Here is a 14,440-nt window from a genome sequence, read left to right on the forward strand (position 1 = left end):
AAATTTTAAAATAGTTGGGAGAAAGGTAAATAAGAAAACTACTTCCCTATTTTGTAGGTATGACTTACATTTCAACAAAACAGTAATACTACATACTGTGAAATCATACTGGTTGTGGCTTAAAAAAAGTGCCCTTAGAATATCTGAAAACTTAATTTATTCCAAACAACCTAACCTGCATTATGCCACACTATAGTAAAAGATGGTGAAAATTTCCGTAGGATGGCGTAACACCAAACTGCACTAGCTATTACAGTTTTAATCTAGGGTCAGCATCTCAGATGAATAATTATGGGAAATATGCTGCTATATTACTATTTTTTTGCTTTATTAAAAATGTACTCAGATTAATTTCCATTATCTATACAGACCAGGGGAAAGTTCTCAGAGGTCAGATTTCCCAGTTTAATTAAGATTTTTTACTTAGGAACCTTGACTAAATGAAACTTGGTACTTACATTCAATTAAAGATACTCTGACCAAAAAAAAAAAAGCCAGCACAGCTATTCCATTTTAAAAGCATTGTATGAAACTGCACAGTTAATGTAAAAGTAGTACTCTTTTGTAATCTTTGAGTACAAAACAGCAGAATTTAAAAAGAGGAGATAGTTTTCTGGAGTTTTTCCTGAAATTAATATCCTTCTTCATTTCTGAACCCCATATCCCAATCACTTTTCATTACTAAGATGAAACGAAAATAGTTGAAGACTTCAGTGCTGTAGATCTGGCAGTTTTGCTAGTGCAATGCTTCCTCACTACCAGAATCAGCTTGTCTATACTTCCATCTCCAACCAGTGCTTCTACACTATAGAAAAAACGAGGTAATCAAAAGTTATTCTAAAGAACACAAGACGTTACTGATTTCAAACTATCAAGCTTCCTAAAACCATTAAAATGTTTGCATGTTTCAGAGGATGTCATCACACACACATTTAAATCATTGGTTTCAGACGAAGAAATCAGCACTGCTGTTATTCAGTGTTGCTAGGGAACATGACAGTATCAAAGAACAGGCCAAAGCATTTCAGTAACTTGTGAAAGCATTTTACCTGAGCTTCTACTTATTTAAGACATCCTAATGAGTTAATGGACTGGAACATGCCAAAGGGTGGCAAGAATCCCTTCCTGTTTATTTGAGTACAGGGAGAAAGGCTGAAAGACTCTTGAAGCAGGCTCTGGAAAATGAGGGAATGGTACGAAACTGGTACAAATTGATTAAGACGACTCCAAAATATATGCAGGGAAGGACATTGCTGCTAAAGAAAAAAATCAAACCAGCTATCAAAACCAAAAGGGACATCAGATTATTTTTATTCTGATTACAAGAGGGGGAAAAAAAAAAAACCACAAACAAACAAACCAAACTTATTCCCTATATACATAAAAAACCACATGAATCATTTTGAACATATTAGTGAAGTGGCAGTTAATGATTAACCTTTACTTTTTTTTCTGGGTGGTTTGTTTTGGTTTTTTTTTTTGGTCCATGTTCCCTGTAAGGTAAGTCTCCCGTTCTGTAATGGAATGGGAAAGGGAGCTTGTCCCCTCTTTGTTTCTTCTATGGGTTTTGGTTTGGGGGTTTTTTTGTTGTTTTTGTGGGGAGCTTGGGGGCAGGTGGTTTTTTTGGGCAGCTTTGGGAATTTGGGGGGTTTTGTTTTGTTTTTGTTTTTAAAGTAGACCGTGTATTTGACTGCAGAGAAAGGCATTGTTTTCCTGCACCCAAATTAGAGAGCTTCATATCAGTGAGACACCATCCTCATTTACTACTCCCCTTTAGTCACTGTCAAACAACTCCAAACAGTCAATAATGATCTACTCATTGATAAAAACCACATCACTAAGGGCAAATACTGATCTCTCCAGATCAATTAGAACCTATTACTTGACAATGATTCTTTGTTTATAATTGCATTACCTAATTACATTGATATCTGACTAAGTTTTAATCCATTTAAGGTAATTTTTATATTGTTCCAGTTGAATAATCAAAGTATTGGTAAACTTTTGAAAATAATTTGCATGGTGTTCCACAAAGTTATCTTCAACAACCAGTTCCAATATCCTCTAAACATTAAGTTAGAGAAGATTTATTTTTCATAACCCCATTCTAGTGGATATCAGTTACCCTTTTAGTTCTTGATTAATGAACTTCTGTTTCAGAGATTTTATATTTCTGCCTAGGATCTCACATCCACAGATCAAGGAAAATGTTGGAAAATTAGAGGACACTTACAGAAAAGGCACAAGAAATGTTAAAATGTTGAGAACCATAAAAATGAAAAAATAAGCAGTTTACTTTATTTAGCTGAAAAGAACAGATCAGGAAGTGACTCAGTCACAGTCTACACATAGACAGAAAACTTAACAGCAGTTACAACAAGCCACAGCTTGCAGCTGTACCTGGATAAATTCAGCTACGAGTGCACGTATAACACGGAGTACTTCGTTATAAATTTACCAAGAGTGAAGGACCCACTTTAAACACAGACTAATTTTTAAGCTGGGCGTTTTTGGGGAAAAAGAAAAAAAAAAGGCAGTTTGAACATAAATAATTTTCGTATCAAAAATATAATGGTTCTCTTAGCAAAGTGACCAGACTAAATGATCACAATGGCCTATGCTGCAGAATCTTTCATTAACTTCTATTAAACACCAAAGGTCAAGATCTGTGAAAGACATTTGGAGATTCTCCCTCAACCAGAGAACACTGAAGAGAAATAGTTAAATTGGAGAAAACATTTTACTACCAAACTCAAGGATGGCTGAAAATGAAAATATTCCTTTAAAATGGTATTAACTTCTGACCCTTATTAAATATTCTGGGTCATCTTTTCTTTGTATCTTACCCCAAAATTATTAAAGGCATGATGCCCACCTGGAGGTAGGGGTGGCAGGAAAAAAAAAAAAGTCTGTGGTTGCACCTTTACTTCCTGAAAGTTATTTTAACTTCCAAAAAGATATGATGGGGGAAAGGAAGCAGTAAGCAGAAACATTCATGGTGGAGCTCTTGCAGGAGGAAAGGAAAGCCCCTTTAATTGGGACTCTAATTACAAGGCAATGAATGAAACAGACCGGCAGAGCACAGGTTGAGCAGAAAGAGGCAGGTGGCAAGTCTGCTCAAGATACGAAAAGCAGGCAGCAACAGAAGTCTTAGTCACTACCCTCTTGTTGGAATAGTTTGCTTTGTTTATTTTCAGACATTAAAGATTTAAGACTGAGTAGCATATACCTATGTGCATATATTTTCTCTTACTGTGTTATTTTTTCTGTTGCTAAATTCAGAGCATCCAGATGCATTTGAGCCAGTCGCAAGCCAGGGAATGTCAAAAAAGCACCAATAAGTGAACACAGAACAGCCAGGAACAATTTGAAGGTTAGTTTAGACACAGGACCCCTAAAAGAAAAGAAAGGAAATAAGCATTTTCTTGGGGAGGAAGTTGGGGGGTGGGGTATCAGAGTCTACTTTCAACTCAACAATATCTATCATTTAATAAAAGAAGCAAACAGTGTTCTATAGTTTTACTCTGGAATACCAGCATTATTACAAACCAATCAGGAGTTAAAAAACAAGTCACCTATTTATTTCCTAGAAAAACAGAAAACCTAAGCTACTGCCTATAAGATGTTAAATTTGTTAGTAGAGAAGAACAAAAAAAGAATAATTCTATATTGTAATTAACAACAACTTATAGAACAGAAATATCTAATAGAATTAGTTTAGTGATCATGTTTTTAAGAGAGGAACAGATGTATCATACGTTTAACTGGTCAAAGACAAAACGGATATTTAAGTTATACTACTCACATTCTACTTTTATCCATTAAAAAGCTCTATCAAACTTATTAGTGCAGTTTTTCACAGATTTCTCTAAAACATACATGTTTTACAATTACAAATTAATGTGTCTCTTCCAACTGACTAATAGGGTTTGTTTTAATTAACTATAGAGTATATGAAAAAATTACAGAAAAAAATATCCAGGATCAACTGAATTAGGGAATTAACAAACCGTGGATTACACAAAAAACCAATGACATGTAACCAACACAGATTAAAGAGGAACAAAAACAAATGTAGTGATCCACATGAGTTTCAGATTCTTTCTTAATCTACGTTATACAAACTACCAACAGACACCATCATCAACTCAACTGCTGCTGTAAACAGCCAAAGCACTGCAAAAGTTCAAAAATAAACACTTAGCAGGAAAATTAATACAGAAGTTAGTAAACTTGCAATAGCTTAGGAAAAGCAGAGTGAAGAAAGGCTAAGAAACACATGGGATTCAGTTAAGGGTTTCCCATGAGTTTATTCATAAATGACACACTAATCTAGTTTGAGGAAACTTCTGTTCCTCAAAATTAAAGAGGTTCCATAGCTTCTCCATGATATTTGAGAACTTCCAAGCAAGAAATTCAAAGTTGCGCTCCCTCAGTGATGACATACCCCATAAATGCATTTTAGGGCATGTGTATAAGGAAAGAATTGTAACAGAAATCCATTTTACAATATACAAAGGCTGTCTACGACAGCGATTGTATATTCATGTAACAACACAAGCTATAGCATGTTCCTTTGACAGTCCATACAAAACTTGGATGTCCTGTAGCAAGCAGATGTTTTTGCATAGTAGGAAAACACTATTACAACCTGAAAACAGGACTGAATGCCAAAATTTACTCCTAATGCCAACTTTATCACAAGCTCCATCTGTAGCTTTTGCACACTCATCTTCCTGCGTACCACAGGAATGGCAAAAAATACCTATCACCTGCTTTAAGCAGTCCTTGCAAGGCTGAAGGGAATTACCATGAAAAAAAATTTTTATAGTTTTGAACTGTATTTTATGAACTACAACAAAAATGTCAGGGTAGAAGCTATCTCCAAATTAAAAAGAGAAAACAGAAATGCAACCTAAGTTACTTGTGAGCACTGATTAATTATTTTCATTAACATTCTCTTCACATTATTATAGAGTTTATAAGCATGTACAAGAGCAAAGCATGCAAGACAAATGTTTGCTAAGAAAATCCAAGTGGTTCAGTTACAAATGCACACATAAAACAGACAAATGTATTTCTAGAAACTTACTGGGATTCCAAACCCTGCTTTTCAAGAAACTGCATAGCACTTTCTGAGAAATTCGAGAATCCTGCAGAGACACATGTATTATATGTATTTTATTACAGTACAAATGCAGAATCCTGTTTTTGAAATAAAATGGTAGGTAACAGGTCATCTTTTAAACAACTTTTCATATGTCTAGCATAGCTCTGTCATGTGCTAATTAGTACGCCATAATGCAATAAAACTTGATTATTAACATCTCTGATATTCGTACACTTCAGCAACGTGAATAAAATTAATATTATTTTTTACAAACATAAGTATTTTTTTCTTTTCAGTAAAGGAGCTTCATTTTACTATGAAAGGCAAAATGGGTTAAATATAAAACTGGAAGGCAAATATAATTAACAAAACAAACAACCTAGGCAAAGATTACACTATTTAAAAGAAAGCAGAAAAAATATACAGGATATCCTTCAGAATCTGCATTGCAAAGCAAAATTTCTTAGAAGTGTATGACATCGAGAGTTCATTTTAACACAGATATTCTCAAAAACACCTAAAAGACTGGAAATAAATTTTTCAGGTCATGCAATCACTAGAGCTCTTGGGAACACTAAAGAAAGGAGTTACCTGATTCCAATCCAAACTCTAGATAGTTTTCTGTCACAATGAGAATTGCCATTGCTTTCACAAAGAAGAAAAAACCAAAGGTGACACAGACTGATCTTTCACCTCCATCCTCTACTTTGAAATAATGGGTAGTCAACGAAAACAGTACCTTACTACACAAGAAAAAGGTCAAGGAAAATTAAGTTTGTAAAATAACTATATTTAAGAATTCTAAAACTATATTTTGGTCATCTACACTAGGGCTGTTCTATGATGTGCAATTTTTTTTAAAAAGTAATACATGTTCAGCCAATTTCAGGTTAAAATTACAGAATACTGTAAAGCATAATAATCACATAATGGGTAGCCAGGAATACACTACTCTGGAGCATAGTTTTGATTTAGGATTACTTATAGTAAATTGCAGTAATATTCACTATCAACCTAGGAGAACTAAATCACAGTTTAAATGTAAATGATTACATAATCATAAGTTACATCAAACAAAAAATAAGACAATTGTATCTTCAATGCAAATTATCAAGCTAAATGAAAAATATTCCATCAAACTACACAACTCAAGATTTAATATATCTTAATTTCAGAAGCAAAAATATTACTTTTGAATGCAATAACTGTGATGGCAGGGAAGTGAACAAACACATTTTTAACCACGGAGGAGCTATACGGCTTCTGCCTGGATGCACAACCCTAAGGTATACATACAAACAGCAAGAACAGGATGCTCCAACAAGCACTTCTATCAATAACGGGATAAAATTTCTCAACTATGAGAATTTCTGCTCACAGGGAGCGTAGACCTGCCTTACAAGAAACTGTGACAAATAGCACGGGATTGTTGCTTAGATTATTACGTGACTGTTTACTAAACAGAAGACATATGAAAAGATGAAACTTATATTTCTCCTTTCACATGCACGTGTTTGAGATTTTTCAGATAACAAAGATAGTGAAACAACAGCACATTTAGTACTATCTAGGAAAGAAAAACCTATCCCATGCTCATCCTGGAAAAGAAAAAAAAACAACCTTAAAAACCCTATATAGTCTGGTATCATACATTAAGTCCTTTGATGTAACCCCAGTGTCACAAATACGAACATCTAGGACATCACCTGTTTGTTATCAAGCTGCTTTTAAAATGTTTTTAAACATTTAAACATTGAGTATTCATCTTTTTAACACATTTCTAAACATAATTATCTCCAAAGTTAAACAGTAGATCAGTATAAAATTTTCATTATATATTGTCAACTCTTATTACTATGAACTGCAGTCCATTATAATTGATTTTTTTTTTTTCCCCACATGGCAGGCAATATCCAGTCCATACTTAAATAAAGTACTTGGACATCACTCCAGACATTACACTTAAAATCTTTTTCCTTTTTCTCTTTGGTATTTCAAGGCAGGTAAACTGTACTCTTTTTTCCACTATGCAATAACATACGTATTCATATTTGCACTTTTTTTAATACTGGAAGAACTTTAAGTTGTAGATTACATGAAAACATGTTTTAGAGTATCTATTCAGGAAAACATTTGAACAGTCATCAGTTAATCTCTGAAGAAACTATATGATTACACAATATCGCACTTCATTAGGCAGCACATATTTAACATACACATTGCTGTATTTCATGTATATGCACAGAGGTATTCATATGCACAAAATAAAGTGGCCTAAGCACAGCGTCTCATAACTCTTAAGTTCACAGTAATCAACTTAACCTCCTTTCAATACTACACAGAAAGAACTGATATATATATATATAATGGAAGACTTACCTCATCCTAAAAAGAGGTACATAATAGGTCATATAGACCATGTTCTGGAAAACTCTGTTTCTCTAATAATAAATTCTTAAATCAAGTGTCTTTTTACAGCTAGGGACACTGATCACAGACTGAAAACACATTAATTTCAAATCTTGAAGCTATACAAAGGACTTCATAACAGTTTGTGATCAACAGACCTAACCTATAAACAGATTTATAACCCCCTAGATACTTCATGTTTTCAACTATGGATTGTGCCTAAAGGATGTGGAAAATGCAATTGGGAAAAAAAAAGCATACTAACAGTAAATTCCAATTATAGTGCAGATTCAGAACCCAATATATAAATTAATGATTATGCAAACTATATGTGACTGAAAACCTCTGTTAGTTCAATAATAACCACTGCTACCTATTTTAGGGATGGAGAAAATCGAAGCATTATGGCTTACTTCATCGCTTCCTTCACTGCTTGACCTATGCTTCAGGACCTACTGAAAAAATAATTCTGGATTATACAGTGCTAAGTCAATAGATTCCCCACCCCCCTCACCCCACTTTTTATTACGTCTTTTTTGGTCCCAAAAGGTGATATGCCTGTGGAACTTATAATATACACTTTTAGAAAAATAATTTTATCTTTTGAATTGCTGCAATTATGGAATTTTTGAATGATACAGTCCACTGGCATTTATGCACATGGCTGAAGAGAAAAAGATTCATCTTCTGTTTCTATTAAAATACACAAAACTTTAGGATTCACAACTGAATACCAAATAAACTCCTCTATATTATTTCTAATTGCATGAATGTAGGAAAAATTATAGTTTAAGGCTTAGAGGTCATTTTAAGGTATTTGATGACTGACTTTCCCTAGATCAATCTTCAGTCAAGTTAAGAAAAGACTGTTGCTTTCCTTTGCTATGCCATCAATACATTTTCCAAAAGCAGCCAGTGAAATTTACTAACCTACCAATGAAATCAGGTTACTTAAACATTTTCAGATAACAGACAGCTTCCCAGCTGACAAATACCTTACCTTTGCTATACCACATTAATTTTCCTAAATACCTTACCTTTGCAAGAGAAATGATTGCATACAACACTCTTTAAAGGTTTATAGACAAAAAGTTAAGTAACCTGACTTATTCAGTTGTTCTCAGTGATGAATTTTAAATAGCTGTATAAGCATAGTAATTTAAATTAGGCACACATTACTATTAAGATGGATCATTTCTGTGTTGTCCATCCTACTCTATCCTCATGCACATTCTTCCTCCCGCCAATAAAGCATTTTGTTATTTTACAAACCCAATCCTTTGCAAGTAAGCTGGCTGCAACTGCTACATTTAAAACTGCGATCAGTAATTCAGTTTGCTAATTTTGAGTATTTGTTCTGACAGAAGCCACCTTTCCAAATTTCAAAATACTAGAAATCATCAATCTGTGAATAGTTACTGCTATCTGCAACAAACTGTAAATAAAGAATAAGAAAAAAAATAGTAATTCAAACACTGTGGCCTACACCACAATGAGTTTTCACAAACATTAACATTACTTTTGCAAGAAACATTGAAAAACTCATTTTTAAGCCAAAATTCACAATCAGCAGGTCACGACCAACAATCTGTCTGAAAAAAACCTCAACATCTTTGTTTTGCAAGATCTTTTGTAACTCCTCTTCAGGTACTGGAAACTGGTCAGTGAGTGCAGGCTATCAGCATGAGAAGTGATCAACCAACCCAGTATCCTGCAGCCTTTCAAAAACATTAAACACTAAGCAGGTGGTACAGCAGGTCATCTAAATGCTTCCTCCAAGAAACATCTTTGAGTCTTCCTGAAACTACCTGTCCATTTAAAAATTTATTTTTCTGTTCTGCTAAAAATAAGAGAGTTCCCTATCCTGGAACTATCTATCCATACTACCAGGTTGGTATTGTTCACACTGCAGTCCAGCGGAACGAGACAGACACGCAGACATTCCTGCCCTAGCCTTACAGTGGGTAAGCTGAGCATGAGCTCCACTTGAGCATCAACCCAGTCTGGCAGGGGAATATGGCATCTTTCACTGAGGTACCTGCTAATGCAGCCACGCAAACATTTCAGCACATGAAGCATGTTTAAAGCTAGCCTAGTTGTGCCTAGCACAACTATCATCAATGTAATGCCAACATGCTCTAACACTGGAACTCAAATACTAAATTTACATACTACACCTTTTAGACTAAATTTCTGTTAAAACACATATGTATAGACTAGATTAATTTCTGGAATTTTTCTGAGTATCTACACTATGAACATTAAAAATGCTAATAGTGGGTTACTGCACTGAATCAAAACATCCATTTGTGGAAGACACGGCTGAGAAATTCCAATCATCAGTTCCAACTTCTCTAAGCTTTTTTTGGTCATTCTGTCAGCCAGATCTTTAGTACAAACTATTACCTCTTAACACACAGCCATGAAACAGAAGAAACACCTGTCACCAAAACACAAAATTGTTCTAGAATTAATTCTTGACATATCACGTTGACTGCTTTCAATTGAAAATAGGGAGGCAACCAAATTTTTCTAACACTTAAATTATGATGAATTGTTTCTGGTCTTGACATACTGAATTAGTAAATAGTTGTGTAAGTTTTAAAGTATCCTCAGCATCCCAGAGGCCTGATGTCACAACACATGAATGAACCAGTTTTCTTCTGAAATCTCTTTTCACCTGCCTAGGTTCCCATGATCACAAGGATTGTTATCACTACCTCTCTATATCACCCTTGGCACTATCCTCCTCCATCCAAAAAGCTGTAATGCCCAGAATACATTATCACAGAATCACAGAATCGTATAGGTTGGAAAAGACCTTTAAGATCATCGAGTCCAACCATTAACCTAACACGACCAAGCCCACCACTACACCATGTTCCTAAGCACCTCATCCAAACGTCTTTTAAATACCTGCAGGGATGGCGACTCAACCACTTCCCTGGGCAGCCTGTGCCAATGCTTGACAACCCTCTCAGTGAAGTAAAATTTCCTAATATCCAGTCTAAACCTCCCCTGGCTCAACTTGAGGCCATTTCCTCTCGTCCTATCACTTGTTACCTGGGAGAAGAGACCGACCCCACCTCTACACCCTCCTTTCAGGCAGTTGTAGAGAGTGATAAGGTCTCCCCTCAGCCTCCTTTTCTCCAGGCTGAACAACCCCAGTTCCCTCAGCCACTCCCCATCAGCCTTGTGCTCCAGACCCTTCCCCAGCTCCGTTGCCCCTCTCTGGACACGCTCCAGCCCCTCAATGTCTCTCTTGGAGTGAGGGGCCCAACACTGAACACAGTATTCGAGGTGCGGCCTCACCAGTGCCGAGTACAGGGGCACGATCACTGCCCTACTCCTGCTGGCCACACTATTTCTGATACAAGCCAAGATGCTGTTGGCTTTCTTGGCCACCTGGGCACACTGCTGGCTCATGTTCAGCCGGCTGTTGACCAACACCCCCAGGTCCTTTTCCGCCGGGCAGCTTTCCAGACACTCTTCCCCAAGCCTGTAGCGTTGCATGGTGTTGTTGTGACCCAAGTGCAGGACCCAACACTTGGCCTTGTTGAACCCCATACAATTGACCTCAGCCCATCGATCCAGCCTGTCCAGGTCCCTCTGCAGAGCCTTCCTACCCTCAAGCAGATCAACACTCCCACACAACTTGGTGTCATCTGCAAACTTACTGAGGGTGCACTCAATCCCTTCATCCAGATCGTTGATAAAGATATTAAACAGAACTGGCCCCAACACAGAGCCCTGGGGAACACCGCTTGTGACCAGCCGCCAACTGGAGTAAACTCCATTCACCACCACTCTTTGGCTGGATGGCCGGGCCCAGTTCTTTACCCAGCGAAGAGGACACCCGTCCAAGCCATGAGCAGCCAGTTTCTCCAGGAGAATGCTGTGGGAAACAGTGTCAAAAGCTCTACTGAAGTCTAGATAAACAACATCCACAGCCTTCCCCTCATCCACTAGGCGGGTCACCTTGTCGTAGAAGGAGATCAGGTTGGTCAAGGAGGACCTGCCTTTCCTGAACCCATGCTGGCTGGGCTTGATCCCTTGGTTATCCTCTACATGCCGTGTGATGGCACTCAGGATGATCTGCTCCATCAGCTTTCCCGGCACCGAGGTCAGGCTGACAGGCCTGTAGCTCCCCGGGTCCTCCTTCTGGCCCTTCTTGAAGATGGGTGTCACATTAGCTAATCTCCAGTCAGCAGGGACCTCCCCAGTTAGCCAGGACTGCTGGTAAATGATGGAATGGGGCTTGGTGAGCACATCTGCCAGTTCCTTCAGCACTCTCGGGTGGATCTCATCATAGACTTGGGAGTGTCTAAGTGGTGCAGCAGGTCACTAACCATTTCCCCCTGGATTATGGGGGCTCCATTCTGGTCCCCGTCCCTGTCTTCCGACTCTGGGGGCTGGGTACCCAGAGAACCATTGGCCCTGCTATTAAAGACTGAGGCAAAGAAGGCATTAAGTACCTCAGCCTTTTCCTCATCCTTGGTCACTGTGTTCTCTCCCCCGTCTACTAGGGGCTGGAGATTCTAACAGATGTAATGTTAACATATTATGTTAACATATTTATGGAGTTGTTAACTTTATATTAAAGTTTAGACTGTGTCTCCTGGTACTGCAGCCTTCTGCATTGCCACTAACCCCTCAGACCACACAGGATCACACTACTTCATCCCATCAGTCCAGGAACCATACAGGTAATTAAGCAAAGCCCTATTCAATATTAGGAAGCAGTGACTTCACAAGGATTTCTACAAAATCATCTACTCTGTGCAGAAGCCGCCAATAAAAGCAAGGTCTATTTAATGCCACAGAACAAACAGTAAATAAAAGTTGTACAAAGTGGCAGAAAACTACTTCTGACCATTTGTTGCCTTTGTATAATTAATAAATTACTGTTCAACTACCTAGTACTGGATAAGTAATTATACAAGGTTACAATGTATACTTATACAGTTTCCCAGAATATATTTCTGAAGGCTTGGTCCTACATATCAGGCCATTCTTCTCTAGGCCTTCCCAAATTTGCATGTTTTTAGAAGTGCCACATGAATTTTAAGCTTTAACTTCTCTAACCTTTCTCTCACCCAAACAAACTGATAGACCCCTTAAGAATTTTCTCTCTAAAGTATACTGCCTATTATCAAAACCTCAAAACAATATTGGTCCCTTAGACAATACATGCCTATGTACAAAAATCCTAAAGCATGCAATTAACTGTTCACAGCTTGTTAAATAAAATTTAGCTTTTAGCACATGATCTTTTGATTTTAATACTATTCTCTCTGATGTTGCTTCTCTTTCAGTCATGCAGGAAGACCAGTGAGAAAATACAGCTAATGTGCTTCTAACATGCAGGGAATACTAGACCTGTTTCAATCTCCTCCAGGTCCAAATGTGCAATTAGATCTCAAATGCTTCAGCCAGATTAGGATAAAACTGGAAATGTTGGTTTAGGCTCAATTAATATAAAAATGGCAGGTGAGAAAGGAACAAGCAAAAAAAGACCCTAATGGTTACTTGCATGTTCACACTACTGAGACAGAAAGCTCACACTGCCAGGCAACTTAATCTCTTAATTTCTACATTTAGTTTTGCCCTGAATTGATGACCAAATGAAAGCAGTGATTAAGATTGTATTCAAATACCACTGTAAGAAAGAATTATTGCAGTGGATTTTCTTACATATATTAATTCACAACTCTGTTTCACACAGAGTTGCAATCACCATAGTATTAAATTGGCTAAACACAAGATTTGAAAGATTAAGCAAATGGGGCGTTGCCACCAATACATTTAAGAGCGTATTCTGGCTTCAGTGTTTGAAGCTGGTTTTTCCATTAGTTCTGTTAACCTCCCCCTCATCCTCAAAATGGGAGTCAAAGGTGTTGGCTTTCATTTCTGATTTCTTAAGCAGTAACTGTCTCTCTCGCCTTCCCTCTGCCAAGAGTAAACTAAAGTTCCTGACTTGACCCAAACAAATAAAACAAAGGCTGTTTGTTTTAGCTATAATATAGCTATAATACCATCATAAGGTGCACAAGAGCCAGACACCAACTTTCCTAGTCTACTAGGTAGTGACAGAAAAACTACCTTTTGGACTGTGGGTCTGTGCACTGACAAGTCAAAGGAGAAATACCTGGTCTGGAAGCAAGCTACTGACAGTCTTTTTTTTTTTTTCATAATGTGAGTCAACTGTCTCTTCTAGCAAGTTCTTACTCATTACAAGGAAAATTCTGGATATCATTTATACTTCAGGCTACTCAGAAAAATAATTCCTGTCCTTATCATAAAGGCAGCACACTTTTTAATAATTATCAAGTACAGACAAGCATAAAGCATATCCAGAACTGTTAGCCAAATATGACCAAACATTAGAGTTCAAGGATTTTACGTAACACCACCAGCTATTGCTAACACCAAAAAAAACCCTCCCAAAAACCCCACAACACAGTAAGAATCTCTATTGAGGAACAGGCATTTGCACAGAGGAATCAATTTTGAATATTCAAGTGCTGTATCAACTCTAACTTAGCACTTTATCTGGTTGTCAGCTGTTGAAGGAGCAGAGGAGTTGCAGAAATTCATTTTCTAACTCACCTTTCCATAACCTGCACTCTTGCAGGCCCTTATTCAATTCCACTGCTTTATCACCTCTCACGTCTTTAAAAGGCAACTTTCCTCCCTAAAGCGTACATCTGGATTGGTATGTGGAAAGCAGTTAATTACCGTGCAAGCATCCATGCCTGATATTGCCTTCTCCAGTAAAAACAAACATAACAGCTGCTTCTTTTTATGGTTTGATATTGCCTGTTTCCTAAATACTCTGCTTTTGTTTCCCTCAGAGGGGAGTTCAGCTTTTCGCAGAGCTTTGAAAACATACCACCTTGGTTCCTACAACTGTCTACACAT

General features: G+C 37.2%; 1 protein-coding gene across 2 annotated transcripts in view; it reads right to left on the reverse strand.

The window, feature by feature from the left end:
- TMEM161B (transmembrane protein 161B) overlaps positions 1-14,440 on the reverse strand; it is a 54,116-nt gene that overhangs the window by 12,841 nt on the left and 26,835 nt on the right. Inside the window, exons 6-8 of one of the 2 annotated variants that reach the window (XM_072860741.1) lie at positions 5,702-5,853; positions 5,093-5,153; positions 3,254-3,394 (exon numbers count right to left, since the gene is read on the reverse strand). In XM_072860741.1, the coding sequence (XP_072716842.1) occupies positions 3,254-3,394; positions 5,093-5,153; positions 5,702-5,853 (354 nt within the window). The remainder of the gene's footprint in view (positions 1-3,253; positions 3,395-5,092; positions 5,154-5,701; positions 5,854-14,440) is intronic. The other variant, XM_072860742.1, reaches the window with a different exon arrangement.

This window comes from Ciconia boyciana, chromosome 4, assembly GCF_034638445.1.
Source record: "Ciconia boyciana chromosome 4, ASM3463844v1, whole genome shotgun sequence".
Classification (NCBI taxonomy): Eukaryota; Metazoa; Chordata; class Aves; order Ciconiiformes; family Ciconiidae; genus Ciconia; species Ciconia boyciana.